The sequence below is a fragment of the Schistocerca serialis genome, chromosome 11, assembly GCF_023864345.2.
Source record: "Schistocerca serialis cubense isolate TAMUIC-IGC-003099 chromosome 11, iqSchSeri2.2, whole genome shotgun sequence".
Classification (NCBI taxonomy): Eukaryota; Metazoa; Arthropoda; class Insecta; order Orthoptera; family Acrididae; genus Schistocerca; species Schistocerca serialis.
The window spans coordinates 123,655,787-123,673,884 of record NC_064648.1 but is presented as its reverse complement, the minus strand read 5'-3'; the positions used below and the strand labels follow the sequence as shown (position 1 = coordinate 123,673,884).

Here is an 18,098-nt window from a genome sequence, read left to right as displayed (position 1 = left end):
GATCTGACTGAACACGGTGCATCTATTTTCAGATTGTACTCCATTTTAGATAACAGCATCATCTGCAAAAAGACTCGGGATTCTATTAATATTGTCTGTGGGATTATTAATATACATCATGAAGAGTAAGGTTCTAACATACATCCCTAGGACACACCTGAGGTTATTTCTTCATCTGTCAGTGACTCTCCTGCTGTATCCTCCCTACAAAAAGTCCTTAATCCAGTCTCATGTTTCACTTTGATACCCCGTATGTTTGTAGTTTTGATGAAAACTGTGGGTGTTGTATTGAGTCTGAGGCCCTTTAAAAGTCAAGAAGAAATAGCCTATCTACTTGTTTGCATTGATCCACGGTTTTCAGGATGTCATGTGAGGGAAGTGCAAGTCTGATCGATGTTTTTGCAGTCAGTGCTGTGGAGGGTGTCATTCTGTTGGAGACACCCCATGACAGGACAGTGGTGAAACTAAAATGCCTCTATGCAAGTGATTGCCTACACTGAATTATGAAGTGGACAAACCAGAAATGTTAGACAGGTACGCGAGGAAATTTTTGGGTTCTGTGAAAAGTAAAAAAGGCTGGAAAGTGAGAAGCAGAAATGAACGGCATCAAAAAATAAAATAAAAAGAAACAGAAACAAAAAGGAAAAGGGGACTGATACTGTTTGAACATTTATACTGGATGAATAGCAATAGACTGACAAAACGCATCTTTGTGTTTTTGGAAAAATAAATTACGAATAATTGGATCTAAGAAGTTTAAAAAAAAAGAAAAATAGAAATACACCATCTATCCAAAAATTTCATAGAATGATTTTTTTCCGTGACGTATAAAGCCATGTACACACTGTCCAGTGGAAACATATTTCCTGTGGTGTTTTGCTATATGTGTCAGACTTTCTTTCTTGTCTCTGTACTCACATTTCTCGTTTTATTTTAATATTGTGTGCTAAATTATGTCTGGAGACAAGGAAACTTTAATGGTATGTGGTGCTGCGGTACTAATACTCAATGGGTCATGAAAACAAAATGAAACACATCATTGTTGTCAGTGCTGGATGAAAACATTCTATTGAAGAACATGTGGGAGCAACTTGCTACGGAAGCTGAATATGAGAGACAGCTCTAGTTTCAGTAATTTCATTCAAGTGTCATCTATAGATTTTGCATTTCTGGCAAACATCATAGCACCATTTGTTTAAAAAGAAGGAAAATTTTAGGAAAGCGATTACAGTCAACCAAAGACACGGTGTAATTCTTAATGTGTTGAAAAAGGGAAATTCATTTCAGAGTCTTGCTTATTTATTTCACAGTTTGAAGCAAGCTTCAATTGACAAGATTATTTCCTTTTCCACACAGTCTTTGTCAGTACAAATGAAGCAGCAATTCTCTGCAGAACATCTAGCTGTTCTTGTACTGCTTACTTTGTATTTTCGCTAGCAGCCTTCAGCCTGATACATCCGTATCACGCACTCCATAAGTTCAGAAAAACTTAATACAGCAAGCTGAGACACGACACCTAACAACTCTGATGCAGTAGAACGTGACATATAAACACACACCACTGCTGCACTGCAGTGACAAGTGGTAGCCGGCCTGAAACATTGTTTCCTGTGACCTTTACTGGCACTGCTGCAGTTAGATGTCTCCACGTTTTGAAACATGTTTCCTAACGCTCTCCTCATATAGTAGCTGGAAACATGTTTTGAAAATGATTCAAGCTCTGTGTGCATGGCTGAATCGATGCCAGTGTGGTAACTGTGTTGGAAACTTAAACTAACAATTGTAAACAATATACACTCCTGGAAATTGAAATAAGAACACCGTGAATTCATTGTCCCAGGAAGGGGAAACTTTATTGACACATTCCTGGGGTCAGATACATCACATGATCACACATAGACACAGGCAACAGAGCATGCACAATGTCGGCACTAGTACAGTGTATATCCACCTTTCGCACCAATGCAGGCTGGTATTCTCCCATGGAGACGATCGTAGAGATGCTGGATGTAGTCCTGTGGAACGGCTTGCCATGCCATTTCCACCTGGCGCCTCAGTTGGACCAGCGTGCATGCTGGACGTGCAGACCGCGTGAGACGACGCTTCATCCAGTCCCAAACATGCTCAATGGGGGACAGATCCGGAGATCTTGCTGGCCAGGGTAGTTGACTTACACCTTCTAGAGCACGTTGGGTGGCACGGGATACATGCGGACGTGCATTGTCCTGTTGGAACAGCAAGTTCCCTTGCCGGTCTAGGAATGGTAGAACGATGGGTTTGATGACGGTTTGGATGTACCGTGCACTATTCAGTGTCCCCTCGACGATCACCAGTGGTGTACGGCCAGTGTAGGAGATCGCTCCCCACACCATGATGCCGGGTGTTGGCCCTGTGTGCCTCGGTCGTATGCAGTCCTGATTGTGGCGCTCACCTGCACGGCGCCAAACACGCATACGACCATCATTGGCACCAAGGCAGAAGCGACTCTCATCGCTGAAGACGACACGTCTCCATTCGTCCCTCCATTCACGCCTGTCGCGACACCACTGGAGGCGGGCTGCACGATGTTGGGGCGTGAGCGGAAGACGGCCTAACGGTGTGTGGGACCGTAGCCCAGCTTCATGGAGACGGTTGCGAATGGTCCTCGGTGATACCCCAAGAGCAACAGTGTCCCTAATTTGCTGGGAAGTGGCGGTGCGGTCCCCTACGGCACTGCGTAGGATCCTACGGTCTTGGCGTGCATCCGTGCGTCGCTGCGGTCCGGTCCCAGCACGTGCACCTTCCGCCGACCACTGGCGACAACATCGATGTGCTGTGGAGACCTCACGCCCCACGTGTTGAGCAATTCGGCGGTACGTCCACCCGGCCTCCCGCATGCCCACTATACGCCCTCGCTCAAAGTCCGTCAACTGCACATACGGTTCACGTCCACGCTGTCGCGGCATGCTACCAGTGTTAAAGACTGCGATGGAGCTCCGTATGCCACGGCAAACTGGCTGACACTGACGGCGGCGGTGCACAAATGCTGCGCAGCTAGCGCCATTCGACGGCCAGCACCGCGGTTCCTGGTGTGTCCGCTGTGCCGTGCGTGTGATCATTGCTTGTACAGCCCTCTCGCAGTGTCCGGAGCAAGTATGGTGGGTCTGACACACCGGTGTCAATGTGTTCTTTTTTCCATTTCCAGGAGTGTATGTGCATTCAACCACTCACTTGTTTTTGACCAGTCAGTTGTGAGCTGGCAGTGTTCAGCAGTGGACATGCGGTGATGCTGTTTCAATATTGTTGTGTCACAAATCACAGTGGAGCAATATCTCGAAATCAAATGTTCAAGACAGTCTCCAAAATGTTTTGAAGAGATGATGAGTGTGCCAAGTCTGTTCTGCACTTCCTGACTCCCAAACAAAAATAACAAAGCATTATGATCGAAGTGCAAAATCCTATCATAAAAGATCAGAGTGGAGAAATTCACACGAAGGGCGAGTGGTTTGATGATGTAATTGACATTCAGGCGAATGCAGTGCGTGAGAGGAACATCATCTTGAGGAAGGATATTTCTGACAGTTTCACGTGGTTGTTTCAACATTCTGTGCATTGTACACAAGTGAGGGGAGGCTACCACCTAAAGCATTAAAACTGCCATCTGAACATTCTCTATTTTTTATTCATCCAGTCTTGAAAATTTTTGGGTCGCTGGCATACACAACATAAATGCAGAAGCAGCAACAGAAAGAGGGATTTTCAGAAGAAAAGTGTTACAGATTGAAGGTTTTTTTCACTGTAATAAGCCACTCCTGATCAGGTCTCATGGAAACAATTACAGCTGAAGCAGTTCTGATTCATCTATTTATATGTTTGGATAATTTGCTGAAAAGTGTGTGTATGTGTTTCTGTAGTGTAGCTGAGATTTTGTATTTTCAGTTGCAGGAGGCCAATCACGAAACACACTTCACCATGAGGTAAGTCTCCATTTATAGTAAGAAACATTAATCAAACACTGTAAATTATTTAGTTATCACCAGCAGTAAATAAAATGTAATGTTATTAAACTTTTTAAAGATGAAGATTTACATCACACTTAGCGGTGTGTTATTTGTAAGCATTCAGAAGTAGATTAAGTTAGTCATTAGTCAGTAAAGTACAAATAAATGATATTGTGAAAAGGAAAGTTGCTACTCATCATATAGCGGAGATGCTGAGTCACAGATAGGCACAACAAAAGGCTGTCACAAATCACAAATAAGCACTCACACACACACACACACACACACACACATACACACATACACACACGTGTGTGTAAGTCTGTGTGTGGGAACGCTTATTTGCGACAGTCTTTCTGTTGTGCCTATCTGTGACTCAGATCTCCGCTATATAGTCAGTAGCAACTTTCCTCTTCATAATATTGTTACATTCCATCCTGGATTTTGTTTGAAATAAATTATTTTCTATCACAGTAGTGTATCAGTTCATTTGGAAAGTGAATTAATGTCCACATAGAAAGAATAAAAACTTCAGATTAGTTGGTGGCATTGTAATTCTGGCAGAGACGGTAAAGGGCTTGGAAGAGCAGCTGAACGGAACGGATAAGTGTCTGGAAAAGAGGCTATAAGATGAGCATCGACAAAAGTAAAACAGGTAATGTTGAGGGAATTAGTTTAGGAAATGGGAACTAAAAATGGTAGTTGAGTTTGGTTACTTGAGCAGCAAATTAACTGACGATGGCCAAAGTAGCAAGGATATGAAATTCAGACTGTCAATGTGGTGTCACCGCCAGACACCACACTTGCTAGGTGGTAGCTTAAATCGGCCACGGTCCATTTAGTACATGTCGGACCCGCGTGTCGCCACTGTGTGATCGCAGACCGAGCGCCACCACAAGGCAGGTCTCGAGATACGGAATAGCACTCGCCCCAGTTGTACGACGACTTTGCTAGCGACTACACTGACGAGCCTTTCTCTCATTTGCTGAGAGACAGTTAGAATAGCCTTCAGCTAAGTCCATGGCTACGACCTAGCAAGGCGCCATTAGCCTTACATAGTTTGATAGTTATAGTATGAAACGTCTCATCAAGAATGCTGTATTCAACAAGGATAGAATAAAAGTTAAGTATTCGTGTAGCTGCATACTTTTCTTGCTACCATTCACTACTTATCCTATTCCAGAATTCACGCCCGTCTGCGTTAGATAGCTTGCATTTCGGCCCCGTCTATCTACAAGGTGTTGGCACATTTACCAACACATCAGTCAATATCAAGGAAAGCATTTCTGAAAAAGATAAATTTTTTCAGATCTAAATTAAATTTAAGTGTCAGGGAGTCTTTTCTGAAGGTATTTGCCTGGAGTGTAGCCATGCATGGAAGTGAAAAGTGGATGAAAAGCAGTTCAGTGAAATGTGGATGATAAGCAGTTCAGACAGGAAGAGAGTAGAATTTCTGAAATGAGGTTCTATGGAAGAATATTGAAGATTAGATGGGTAGATTTGATAACTAATGTGGAGGTACTGAGCTGAATTTGAGCAAAAATGAATTTCTTGCTCAACCTGACTGAAAGAAATGACTGGTTGATAGGACACATTGTGATGCTTCAAAGAATCAACAATTTGCTACTGCAGGGAAATGCGGCGGTAGAAACATGAAAAACTGAGAGATGGGGTGGCCTGCACAGGAGAGACTAGCCGAGAGAGTTGCATCAAACCAGTCTTCGAAATGAAAGCCACAACAACAACGTTCATAATGGAAGATTGTATTTTTGTGTGTGTTTGTGTGTGATACCCTTTTGTGTTCTGACTACAATTGGGGAAAAATCAGAAAACTTACTACCTTGGGGAAATTATATAGTGGTGTTACTGAAGAAAAAGCAGCCACCAGTATTATTCAGTAAATGATCTATTTCACTGTAACTACACTGCCGTACAAGGATAGTGAAACACCTAGAAAAGGAGCAGTAAATGAAATGAAACGTTGCTGGTCGAGAGGGACTGTAATGTTATTTCAAAGATTACATGATCGAGTCAAATTAATCAACAACATGGCAATGTGAGCCCACTTGTCAAAGCGTCATTGTACCCCTCTCTGGTATGGATGTATGTACTCATTTGGTTGGGAAGGGTGTCACAAAGCCTTTTTATCCTTTGCTGAGACAAGGTGGCCCAGAATTGTTGTAACCGGTCCTTGATAACTTGGATATTTGCACGGTCACGGTGTTGACATTCGAACTGGGCCCACGTTTTATCGGTGCCGATGATCTTGGTGACGAGCGCCCGTAAGCTCCAAATACACGCACGACACATGTTTTATTGCCGACGGATGTAGTGATCTTGCCAGCCGCAGGAGTACCTCTGCTGCACCCAGCAGGCAGTTCATAGAGACATGTGTCGTGTGTGGATGAGCATTGTCCTATTGAAAAATGGTACCATGATACTGTCGCGAGAGAAGTAACAAGTGAGGACACAGGATGTCAGCTGTGACCTAAAATTGTACCTGATAGGTCCCCACACCATTATGAATTAGGCACAGTTACATGTTCCGTAGATCATTTGAACGATTCTTGTTTCAAAATGATATGGATTGAGTCAGTTGACAGGATATGTATACATGATTAGTGTTAATATTAATGGACACATTATTTTTTAGTCCTACTCATGCAACTATTTTTACTGGCTACTAGGTTTTAAATACACTACTGGCCATTAAAATTGCTACACCAAGAAGAAATGCAGATGATAAACAGGTATTCATTGCACAAATATATTATATTAGACCTGACATGTGATTACATTTTCGCGCAATTTGGGAGCATAGATCCTGAGAAATCAGTACCCAGAACAACCACCTCTGGCCGTAATAACGGCCTTGATACGCCTGGGCATTGAGTCAAACAGAGCTTGGATGGCATGTACAGGTACAGCTGCCCACGCAGCTTCTACACGATACCACAGTTAATCAAGAGTAGTGACTGGCGTATTGTGACGAGCCAGTTGCTCGGCCACCATTTACCAGACGTTTTCAATTGGGGAGAGATCTGGAGAAAGTGCTGGCCAGGGCAGCAGTCGAACATTTTCTGTATCCAGAAAGATCCGTACAGGACCTGCAACATGCAGTCATGCATTATCCTGCTGAAATGTAGGGTTTCACAGGGATCAAACGAAGGGTAGAGCCATGGGTTGTAATACATCTGAAATGTAACGTCCACTGTTCAAAGTGCCGTCAATGCGAACAAGAAGTGACCGAGACGTGTAACCAATGGCACCCCATACCATCACGACGGCTGATACGCCAGTATGGCGATAACGAATACACGCTTCCAATGTGCGTTCACCGCGATGTCGCCAAACATGGATGCGACCATCAGGATGCTGTAAACAGAACCTGGATTCATCCGAAAAAATGAAGTTTTGCCATTCGTGCACCCAGGTTCGTCATCGAGTACACCATCGCAGCTGCTCCTGTGTGTGATGCAGTGTCAAGGGTAACCGCAGCCACGGTCTCTGAGCTGATAGTCCGTGCTGCTGCAAATGTCGTCGAACTGTTCATGCAGATGGTTATTGTCTTGCAAACATCCCCATCTGTTGACTCAGGGATCGAGACATAACTGCATGATCCGTTACAGCTATGCAGATAAGGTGCCTGTCACCTTGACTGCTAGTGATATGAGGCCGTTGGGATCGAGCACGTCGTTCAGTATTAGCCTCCTGAACCCACCAATTCCATATTCTGCTAACAGTCATTGAATCTCGACCAATGCGAGCAGCAACGTCGCGATACGATAAACCACAATCCCGATAGGCTACAATCCAACCTTTTTCAAATTCGGAAACGTGATGGTATGCATTTCTCCTCCTTACACGAGGCATCACAACAACATTTCACCAGGCAACGCTGGTCAACTGCTGTTTGTGTATGAGAAATCGGTTGAAAACTTTCCTCATGTCAACACGTTGTAGGTGTCGCCACCAGTGCCAACCTTGTGTGAATGCTCTTAAAAGCTAATCATTTGCATATCACAGCATCTTCTTCCATTCGGTTAAATTTCGCATCTTTAGCACGTCATCTTCATGGTTTAGCAGTTTTAATGGCCAGTAGTGTAGATATCCATACATGGAATAGAAAGTGTTGTCCAGGAGAAATGATTTTAGGTTAAATTTAAAAGTTGCTTTGCTGTATGTCAGATATTTTACTTGTCTATTATTAGGTGAACAGTTATAGATTTTTGTTGCTGCATGCTGTACTCCTTTCTGAGCCGCCGACCATTTCAGTAATGGATAAAGGACGTCATTTTCTCTCATGCCATAGGTATGGACCTCATTGTTTTCAAATTATCATGAATTATTTATAATGAATTTTAGTACCGAATATATCTATCCTGAAGGTGCAGTTAAAATGCCTAACACCGTCAAGAGGTGCCTACATGACATCCATCAGTGATAATCACATATTGTTCTTACTGATTGCTCTTGTGAAAACAATACTTTATTTCTGAGTGGTAATTGAGGCATATGCCCGATATTCTGTATCACATTGAAACGTCAACATCTGAAGAGAATGATGTGTTTTGTTTCTTTCAAATAAATAAACTTCATTTATAGTAACTCCAACTCTGGCATTCTTTTTTGGGACACCTTTTGGTAAATAGGTTAGTAACAGCAGACTATTACATGAAAAATCATAATTGTATTCACAGAGTGTATAAGCTAACTCCCGAGGAGATGTGATTATGTATAAAGGGTGCAAACCACAAACAATATTGTCTTTTACCATTCCAGTGTTTGTTTTACAATTGTGAGCCCAGGCCTATTCCTTCATTATTGCATCAGCGAACACTGTGACAAGTTGTGTTGTCATATGTCCAAGTGACCAGCAGTAACATAACATCAACAGAGAGCTATGCAAGAAAAAATTTACAATCCGTGCAAGAAAAGACTTAGATTATGGGCTAGCACCACAGTCCTGAAATGAGGCTGTTTGGGTCAAACTGTGGGGTAATACTTGTCTGGAGCAACAGAATGATATGATGAAAGTTTACTTTATTATTTTCTAACTAAACACTGATTTAACTAATATAACATGAATTTATTTTATCATTGTTGAATTAAGCTAAGATTAAACTGTAATTTTGCTTATACACATTTACCTTTGTAACATAAAGACAGCTATTCTTTACATGTGTACAAAGTGCACCACGTGCTTGTTCGTATTATGAAAAACGACACACCCTTTCGAGGGCTAAACGTGTGTATTACTGTGAGCCAAAGTACTTTTATACTTTGAGGTAAGACTAGAGGATCAGTGGCAGTGTTACTGCTTGCTGCACATCTGCACATTATTCCTACTGTTCTAGTAACTAGTATTTGACTGTTTTTGGAACCTACTGTCCCAGAATTAAAGTGAGTAGTACTACGGTATTCTGCCTTACGGCAGGTCTTGTCATGGGTTAAGCCTCTTCCACTTTTGTCTGTCCATAGCCAGTCTTTTAATTTCTGAATATGTGTCTCCTTTTATATTGTCCAGCACCTGATATCTTCTTTTTTTCTCTTCCCCTTTTTCCCTCCACCATTCCTTCTATTCCTTCCTTCAATAAACAGTCCCTCCTCAAACAATGTCCAATCCAGTTCTGTTTTCTCTTTCTAATAACTTTCAGCATGTTTCTTTCTTCTCCAAGTCTTCTTAATACTTCTTCAGTCCTTACTCGGTCTTCCCGTTTCACTTTTTCCATTCTTCTCCATATCCACATCTCTAGTGCCTCCATAATCTTCTTTCATCTTCCTTCTTCCATGTCCAGGTCTCCGCATCATATAGGCAACGCTCTAGGTGTAACATTTGACAGGTATTTTCCTCAGATCTTTGTTTAGTGGTCCGCAAAATAACTTGTGTTTCCTTTGAATCCAGTGAAGCACACCTTAATGCTCTAGTTGGCACATAAACTTGTACTACTGTGGTAGGCGTGGACTTTGTATGTATCTTGGCCACAATAATGCGTTCACTATGCTGTTTGTAGTAGCTTACCTGCATTCCTATTTTCCTATTCATTATTAAACCTACTCCTCCATTACTCCTATTTGATTTTTTATTTATAACCCATTATTCACCTTACCAGAAGTCTTGTTCCTCGTGCCACTGAACTTCACTAATTCCCACTATATTATTTTCTAACCTACCTGCCTGTAGAGAAAGGGAACATGTGTTTTCACAATGCAGACATGTGGACTATTAACCTTCTTTTCTTAATTACAGTTCAGTGAAGCAAGAACACGGCAGACAAACTGACCACGGCTTGTACCCTGACACCGTGACACCGAGACTTCGAATGACTACCACTCTGGCTGAGAGTGCAAAGTCCGGAGATGACGGGCCACAGTGGAGAAGCCCGCACTCGCGTCCTCCGGACATTCTCACACTGTCGGACGTTGGCAGGGCACGTGACGACGTTTCCCACGGCAGTGCAGAAGAGCGAGAGTCTCTCGGGCATCCCGAGGTGGCACTGGGTCAGTCCTCCGTGCAGTGCGGCGACACGCCCGGTCCGAATGCCGATCCGGATGCCCAAACTGGCGACGGGCAGTACTTCTGTACCGACTGCGGCAAGTCGTTCGGGAAGCTGGTGTACCTCAAAGTCCACGCGCGCATCCACGCGGGCAGGCAATCCTACAGCTGCGAGTCCTGTGACAGGGTGTTCACGACGTTTGCCCAGTGGCAGACCCACTCGCTCGTGCACACGGGCGAACGGCCGTACGGCTGCTCGTCCTGCGAGAAGGGGTTCCGGACGAAGGCGAAGCTCATGTACCACGAGCGCTCGCACCACGGCGAGCGGCCGTTCCCCTGCACCGTGTGCGGGCTGTCCTTCAGGACCCAGGTCAACTTCAGGCTCCACGTGTGGACGCACACTGGAGACGGACCCGGATCCCCCGAGAGCTCTCGTGCGGACTCTGCCTCGTTCGCGTGCTCCGTCTGTGGGACGTCGTTCAAGTCGAAGACAAAACTGACGTACCATTTACGCACCAGCTGTCTCTTAGGCACGTACACACCTCTCCTGGAATTGTGTCGCAACGGTGACAGTGAGTTTGTGGATACCTGATCGTAGAGTGAGGACAACTGCTATTGAAAAGAAGTGACGGTGTAAGTGCTTACATGGTCTGTGACCGTTTAGTGGTCACTAAACTACAGTTGGCAGGCTCCGTCATGTGTGATTGCCAATTAAAAACAGTATCGACAAGAGTGCTAAAGCCATTTTAAATGTGTGTACAGTTTTTTTTTTATGAAGATGAACTTTATTTTATCACATTAATGGCGAGTTTTGGCCTGTGGCATTGGTGAGTGTGTGTTATATTAAAAACTATTTATTGCTGTGTGGATGGAGAGGTTCCCACACATACATAAAAAATCTGCACATGCTGCTGCATGCTGTAAACTGGAATGTGTTGTTTAGCATGTCATATAACTGGATTGGTGACAGATTGCTTCCACATCCTTGCTTAAAGTATTTAACAGCACAACTTGTCCTTTCACTCATGGCCGTGCAGTTCTAGGCGCTACAGTCTGGAACCGAGCGACCGCTGTGGTCGCAGGTTCGAATCCTGCCTCGGGCATGGATGTGTGTGATGTCCTTAGGTTAGTTAGGTTTAATTAGTTCTAAGTTCTAGGCGACTGATGACCTCAGAAGTTAAGTCGCATAGTGCTCAGAGCCATTTGAACCATTTGAGCCTTTCACTCACATGGATGTAAGTAAGTGTTTCTCTCTCTCTCTCTCTCTCTCTCTCTCTCTCTCTCTCTCTCTCTCTCTCTGTCTGTGTGTGTGTGTGTGTGTGTGTGTGTGTGTAGGAACAGTGGTATGTTTCCATGAAGCACTAAATAATTTCAAATACAGTAAAACTCCGCATTTATGTTCCCAGAATTGACATTTTCCTGCCATTTACGACATTTTTTATCGATCTGCTCAAATTTACAATGTTCACAATGTTAATTTGCACATTGATTTTGCGTCTACATCTTTATAATTTTCCCGCGGTATATGCATTACGAAAAAATGTTTGTGGAGAAAAAATGACGCTGGCACGATCTTGGCCGTCCAGCAGTGTTCACAAATATTCAGTGGTTAAGTTTCTTGACACGAGGCCATTAAACTCAGTAGATTTGAACCGGTAAACGTGTAAAAGTTGGAACAATGCGTGCCGTATCTCCCGCCGCTGCCAAGCTCAACTCTTGGTGTGGTGGCTGATAGGAGTAGCTCGGTTCGTTCGAATGAAGATATCGTGACCAATCACAGCCATTTCCAAACTGTCTCTACTGCGCAAACACAGTTTCGTGATTGTTGTGATCATTGTGACACCTTTGTCGAACCATATTTTAGCGTGTTTCGCCGTATGGCCACTTGGAGTGCAAGTTGACACCATCATTGTGTTGCTCAAATGTTTTTAGTTTAAACACAGCACCACCTATGCATTTTATTCACGCTGTGCAAAACGTGTTTTGAGAATTTATTCTCGTTGCCAAGTGCAGTATTTACATATGTATTTTTTGTGATGTTACACAGACAAACAATGTGAGTGATAGTTTGCATGTGTGTGTGGTTTTCTACATAACTGATGACCACAGCACCTGACAATCTCAAAAAGATGACTACAGTACAAGAGATGCCGAATAACACATATTCATCACCAAACAAAATACTTATTTACATATTTGCACTTGACATCGAGAAAAAATTCTCGAAACGTATTGTGTTAAACATGAAAAAATATGTAATTAGTGCAGGATTTCATTACGTATTTAAATAACGAATGTCAGCTGCAGGCTTTCAAAAACATCGATTATGACATATGAAATTAAGTCAGATGTCCCTACCTACCAGATAGTTATAAGTTCCAGTTACATCAGCGGTTTTTATTACATAATAAACCTTTATTAGATAGGAGATGATGAAGAACATATGTGAGTTTGACAAGTGACGTCTCAAGAGAGGTAGATTCTTAAGCAGCCTTGCATTTTTACTGAGATGCCATGACAATCAGACCATCCCTACGTTTGCTAAATTTAAACATTGTATAAATTCTGCAGCTGCCATTAGAATTTTAAACGACGGGCGAGTGGGACACTTGTGAGAGAAAGGGTGCACTATATGCGTCAGGAATTGTATGTGGTGTCCAGACAACTACTATCACTCCATGTGAAGATTTCAGTGAACTTTTCAGCAGTAGCTTGGAACTGGGTTGACAGTGCCACTTGGGCACTGGCTGACTGGACTGAACGACAAGCTAAGGTTTGTCAAATGACAAAATACGATTGACTCGAAGCCCGAATGCAAGAAGACGTACCGTGTTTAATCTCATGGAGGAGACTTTGGATGAAACTTCCTGGCAGATTAAAACTGTGTGCCGGATCGAGACTCAAACTCGGGACCTTTGCCTTTCGCGGGCAAGTGCTCTACGAACTGAGCTACCCAAGCATGAATCACGCCCCATCCTCACAGCTTTACTTTCGCCAGTACCTCATCTCCTACTTTCCAAACTTTACAGAAGCTCTCCTGCAAACCATGCAGGACTAGCACTCCTGAAAGAAAGGATATTGCGGAGACATGGCTTAGCCACAGCCTGGGGGAGTGTGTGCTGATATGAAACTTCCTGGCAGATTAAAACTGTGTGCTGGACCGAGACTATCTCGGGTCCCGCTGCAGAGTTAAAATCTCATTCTGAAGACTTTGGATGACTCTGCAGTTTCAGTGCTAGGAAGGGTCTGAATTTTGCACCTACACCGGAGCCATTCCCATCCGAGATGTGATTAATGGAATAGAGCAGGCTGTTTTGAAACTTTCTAAGGATGCTACCAAAGAGATTAGGCATGACACATGTCGCATCGTGACTTGAACTTCACCTAAGAAGTCCAACTTTAACATCATCTCAGCTGAAAGAAATGCTCTACGAGAATTGAGAGCAGACCAAGACATCGTCATCTTACCTGCTGACAAACAAAATGCTACTGTACTTTTCTCATGCACAGAATATAATAGCAAGATATACAAACTGCTTACAGCAAATTAAAAAGTGATCCGATGGGTAGGGTCCAGAGAAAGACCTGGGAACTCATCAGGAAGAGCTCGATTCCAGCGCAAGTCACTTAGGGTTTCCGTCAACGGACTGCAGTTCCTCATAGACTCTATGGCCCACCCAAGATCCATAAGAATGGGGTGCCTCTCCATGTCATTGTAAGTAACATAGGGGCACATACTTATTTTGTTGCCAAATGTCTGGCATCATCATTGGAACCTCTCGTTGGCAAGTACGACTATCATATTCGAAGCTCTGAAGATTTCATAGGTCACTTGAAAACTTTTAGATTGCATCATCAGATATCTTAGTAAGTTTTGATGTTGTGTCTTTATTTACGAAGGTGCCGTTGCAGGACTCTTTGGAGCTAAGTAGTAACAAGTTTGAGGAGGACATAGTAGCATTATTTAAACACGTGCTTACTTCAACATACTTCTTATTTGATGAACAATATTTTGAACAAGTGGACGGTGTCGCCATGGGAAGCCTCATCTCCTGTTGCGGCCAATTATTTTAGGGAGGACTTTGAAGAAAAAGCACTATAGTCAGCCACTCTCAAACCCTCTTGTTTCCTGCAGTATGTGGACGATACATTTATGGTGTGGCCACATGGGCTTGATACTCTACCTACATTTCTTTAGCATTTGAATTCACTCCATCAAAATATACACTTCACAAAGGAAGTGGAAAAAGGCGGTACTTTACCTTCCTTGAGGTTTTGGTATGGAGGAAAGCAGATGGAACCTTGGGACACAGCATTTACTGCAAGCCAATGCATACAGATCTATATCTGCAGGACACAAGCTGCCATCGTCCTGCACAATGCGGTAGAGCGTTACGTACAAGGTGCATTCAAGTTCTAAGGCCTCCAATTTTTTTTCTAATTAACTACTCACCCGAAATCGATGAAACTGGCGTTACTTCTCGGCGTAATCGCCCTGCAGACGTACACATTTTTCACAATGCTGACGCCATGATTCCATGGCAGCGGCGAAGGCTTCTTTGGGAGTCCGTTTTGACCACTGGAAAATCGCTGAGGCAATAGCAGCATGGCTGGTGAATGTGCTGCCACGGAGAGTGTCTTTCATTGTTGGAAAAAGCCAAAAGTCACTAGGAGCCACGTCAGGTGAGTAGGGAGCATGAAGAATCACTTCAAAGTTATCACAAAAAAACTGTTGTGTAACATTAGCTCAATGTGCGGGTCTGTTGTCTTGGTGAAACAGCACACGCGCAGCCCTTCCCGGACGTTTTTGTTGCAGTGCAGGAAGGAATTTGTTCTTCAAAACATTTTCGTAGGATGCACCTGTTATCGTAGTGCCCTTTGGAACGCAATGGGTATGGATTACGCCCTCGCTGTCCCAGAACATGGACACCATCATTTTTTCAGCACTGGCGGTTACCCGAAATTTTTGTGGTGGCGGTGAATCTGTGTGCTTCCATTGAGCTGACTGGCGCTTGGTTTCTGGATTGAAAAATGGCATCCAAGTCTCATCCATTGTCACAACCGACGAAAAGAAAGTCCCATTCGTGCTGTCGTTGCGCGTCAACATTGCTTGGGAACGTGCCACACGGGCAGCCGTGTGGTCGTCCGTCAGCACTCGTGGCACCCACCTGGATGACACTTTTCGCATTTTCAGGTCGTCGTGCAGAATTGTGTGCACAGAACCCACAGAAATGCCAACTCTATACGTGATCTGTTCGACAGTCATTCGGCGGTCCCCAAAACAATTCTCTCCAGTTTCTCGATCGTGTCGTCAGACCGGCTTGTGCGAGCCTGAGGTTGTTTCTGTTTGTTGTCACATGATGTTCTCCCTTCATTAAACTGTCGCACCCACGAACGCACTTTCGACACATCCATAACTCCATCACCACGTCTCCTTCAACTGTCGATGAATTTCAATTGGTTTCACACCACGCAAATTCAGAAAACGAATGATTACACGCTGTTCAAGTAAGGAAAACGTCGCCATTTTAAGTATTTAAAACAGTTCTCATTCTCGCCGCTGGCGGTAAAATTCCATCTGCCGTACGGTGCTGCCGTCTCTGGGACGTATTGACAATGAATGCGGCCTCATTTTAAAACAATGCGCATGTTTCTATCTCTTTCCAGTCCGGAGAAAAAAAAAATCGGAGGCCTTAGAACTTGAATGCACCTCGTACATCAGTTAATAGAGCGCATGTGGTACCTGATCCTGAAAGCCTGTCAAGCGAAATACAACATTTGAAGACAGTGTTCCGACAAAGCAGTTATTCTGAGAGACAGATACCTAATGCATTCAGGGCCAAGCGATTTCAGTCTTTGGAGCAGCATGAAAATACAAAGACGTCCACCATTTTGGCCTTTTTGCCATATTTTGGTGTGCCATGTCATCAAGAATCGGAAGTTTCCTCAGAAGATATAACATTAAATGTGTTTTTTGACCATCTGCAAAACTGATGAACCTGTTAGGTTTGGTTAAGGATGATCTTGGCCTGAGTAAATGTGATGTGTAAAAGTTTCCTTGTCATTGTGGGGCAGTATGTTAGGGCTGACATATCGCACAGTACAAGAACACTGCGATGAACATCAGCGTCATACAAGCCTACGTCAGCCGGAAAAGTCAGCAATTGCAGAACACTGTCTGAATACAGGACATCACACGAGTTATGAAAAGGCAGGAAGTTTTATCCCCGCCATCATCTTTCTGGAATTGCTTCATTAAGGAAGCAATACATATCCGTACAGCTGATAATCTCACCAACAGGGATGGGGGATTTCAACCGAGCCTGGAACTGTGCATCGGCTGCTATTAAATAATTATGAAAAAAATTAAGATTTTTTTGATAACAGACTCATCATAAAATTGATCTAGTATAGTTTTTTAGCGACGTCTGGCTGCACTGTTAGCAAACATAGCGTACAGTGCATGCACAGGAGGGCCACTCTGCGATTTTTGACTGATGGCGATTTAGTATTGCACCATCTATCTGCAAATCATTGCGCGTGTGTGATTTCTGCACCTGTACATTCTTCGCGCACATGTTCTATACAGGGTGTTACAAAAAGGTACGGCCAAACTATCAGGAAACATCCCTCACACACAAAGAAAGAAAATATGTTGTGTGGACATGTGTCCGGAAACGCTTGCTTTCCATGTTAGAGCTCATTTTATTACTTCTCTTCAAATCACATTAATCATGGAATTGAAACGCACAGCAACAGAACGTACCAGTGTGACATCAAACACTTTGTTACTGGAAATGTTCAAAATGTCCTCCGTTAGCGAGGATACAGGACATCACATGAGTTATGAAAAGGCGGGAAGTTTTATCCCTGCCATCATCTTTCGGGAATTGCGTCATTAAGGAAGCAATACATATCCGTACAGCTGATACCCTCCGTCGCATGGAATCCCTGATGCGCTGATGCAGCCCTGGAGAATGGCGTATTATATCACAGCGGTCCACAATACGAGCACGAAGAGTCTCTACATTTGGTACCGGGGTTGCGTAGACAAGAGCTTTCAAATGCCCCCATAAATGAAAGCCAAGAGCGTTGAGGTCAGGAGAGCGTGGAGGCCACGAAATTGGTCCGCCTCTACCAATCCGTCGGTCACCGAATCTGTTGTTGAGAAGCGTACGAACACTTCAACTGAAATGTGCAGGAGCTCCATCGTGCATGAACCACATGTTGTGTCGCACTTGTAAAGGCACATGTTCTAGCAGCACAGATAGAGTATCCCGTATGAAATCGTGATAATGTGCTCCATTGAACGTAGGTGGAAGAACATGGGGCCCAATCGAGACATCACCAACAATGCCTGCCCAAACGTTCACAGAAAATCTGTGTTGATGACGTGATTGCACAATTGCATGCGGATTCTCATCAGCCCACACATGTTGGTTGTGAAAATTTACAATTTGATCACGTTGGAATGAAGCCTCATCCGTAAAGAGAACATTTGCGCTGAAATGAGGATTGACACATTGTCGGATGAACCATTCGCAGAAGTGTACCCGTGGAGGCCAATCAGCTGCTGATAGTGCCTGCACACACTTTACATGGTACGGAAACAACTGGTTCTC

General features: G+C 43.7%; 1 protein-coding gene across 2 annotated transcripts in view; it reads left to right on the top strand.

Annotated features, from left to right (window-relative positions):
- The window catches only part of LOC126426894 (zinc finger and SCAN domain-containing protein 12-like), an 87,290-nt gene extending 74,681 nt beyond the window's left edge, over positions 1-12,609 (top strand). For both annotated transcript variants that reach the window (XM_050088983.1, XM_050088982.1), the window contains 2 exons: positions 3,919-3,956; positions 10,231-12,609. In XM_050088983.1, coding sequence (XP_049944940.1) covers positions 3,919-3,956; positions 10,231-11,068 — 876 coding nt within the window. In that variant the 3' untranslated portion in view covers positions 11,069-12,609. The remainder of the gene's footprint in view (positions 1-3,918; positions 3,957-10,230) is intronic.
- Positions 12,610-18,098: the final 5,489 nt, after the last annotated feature.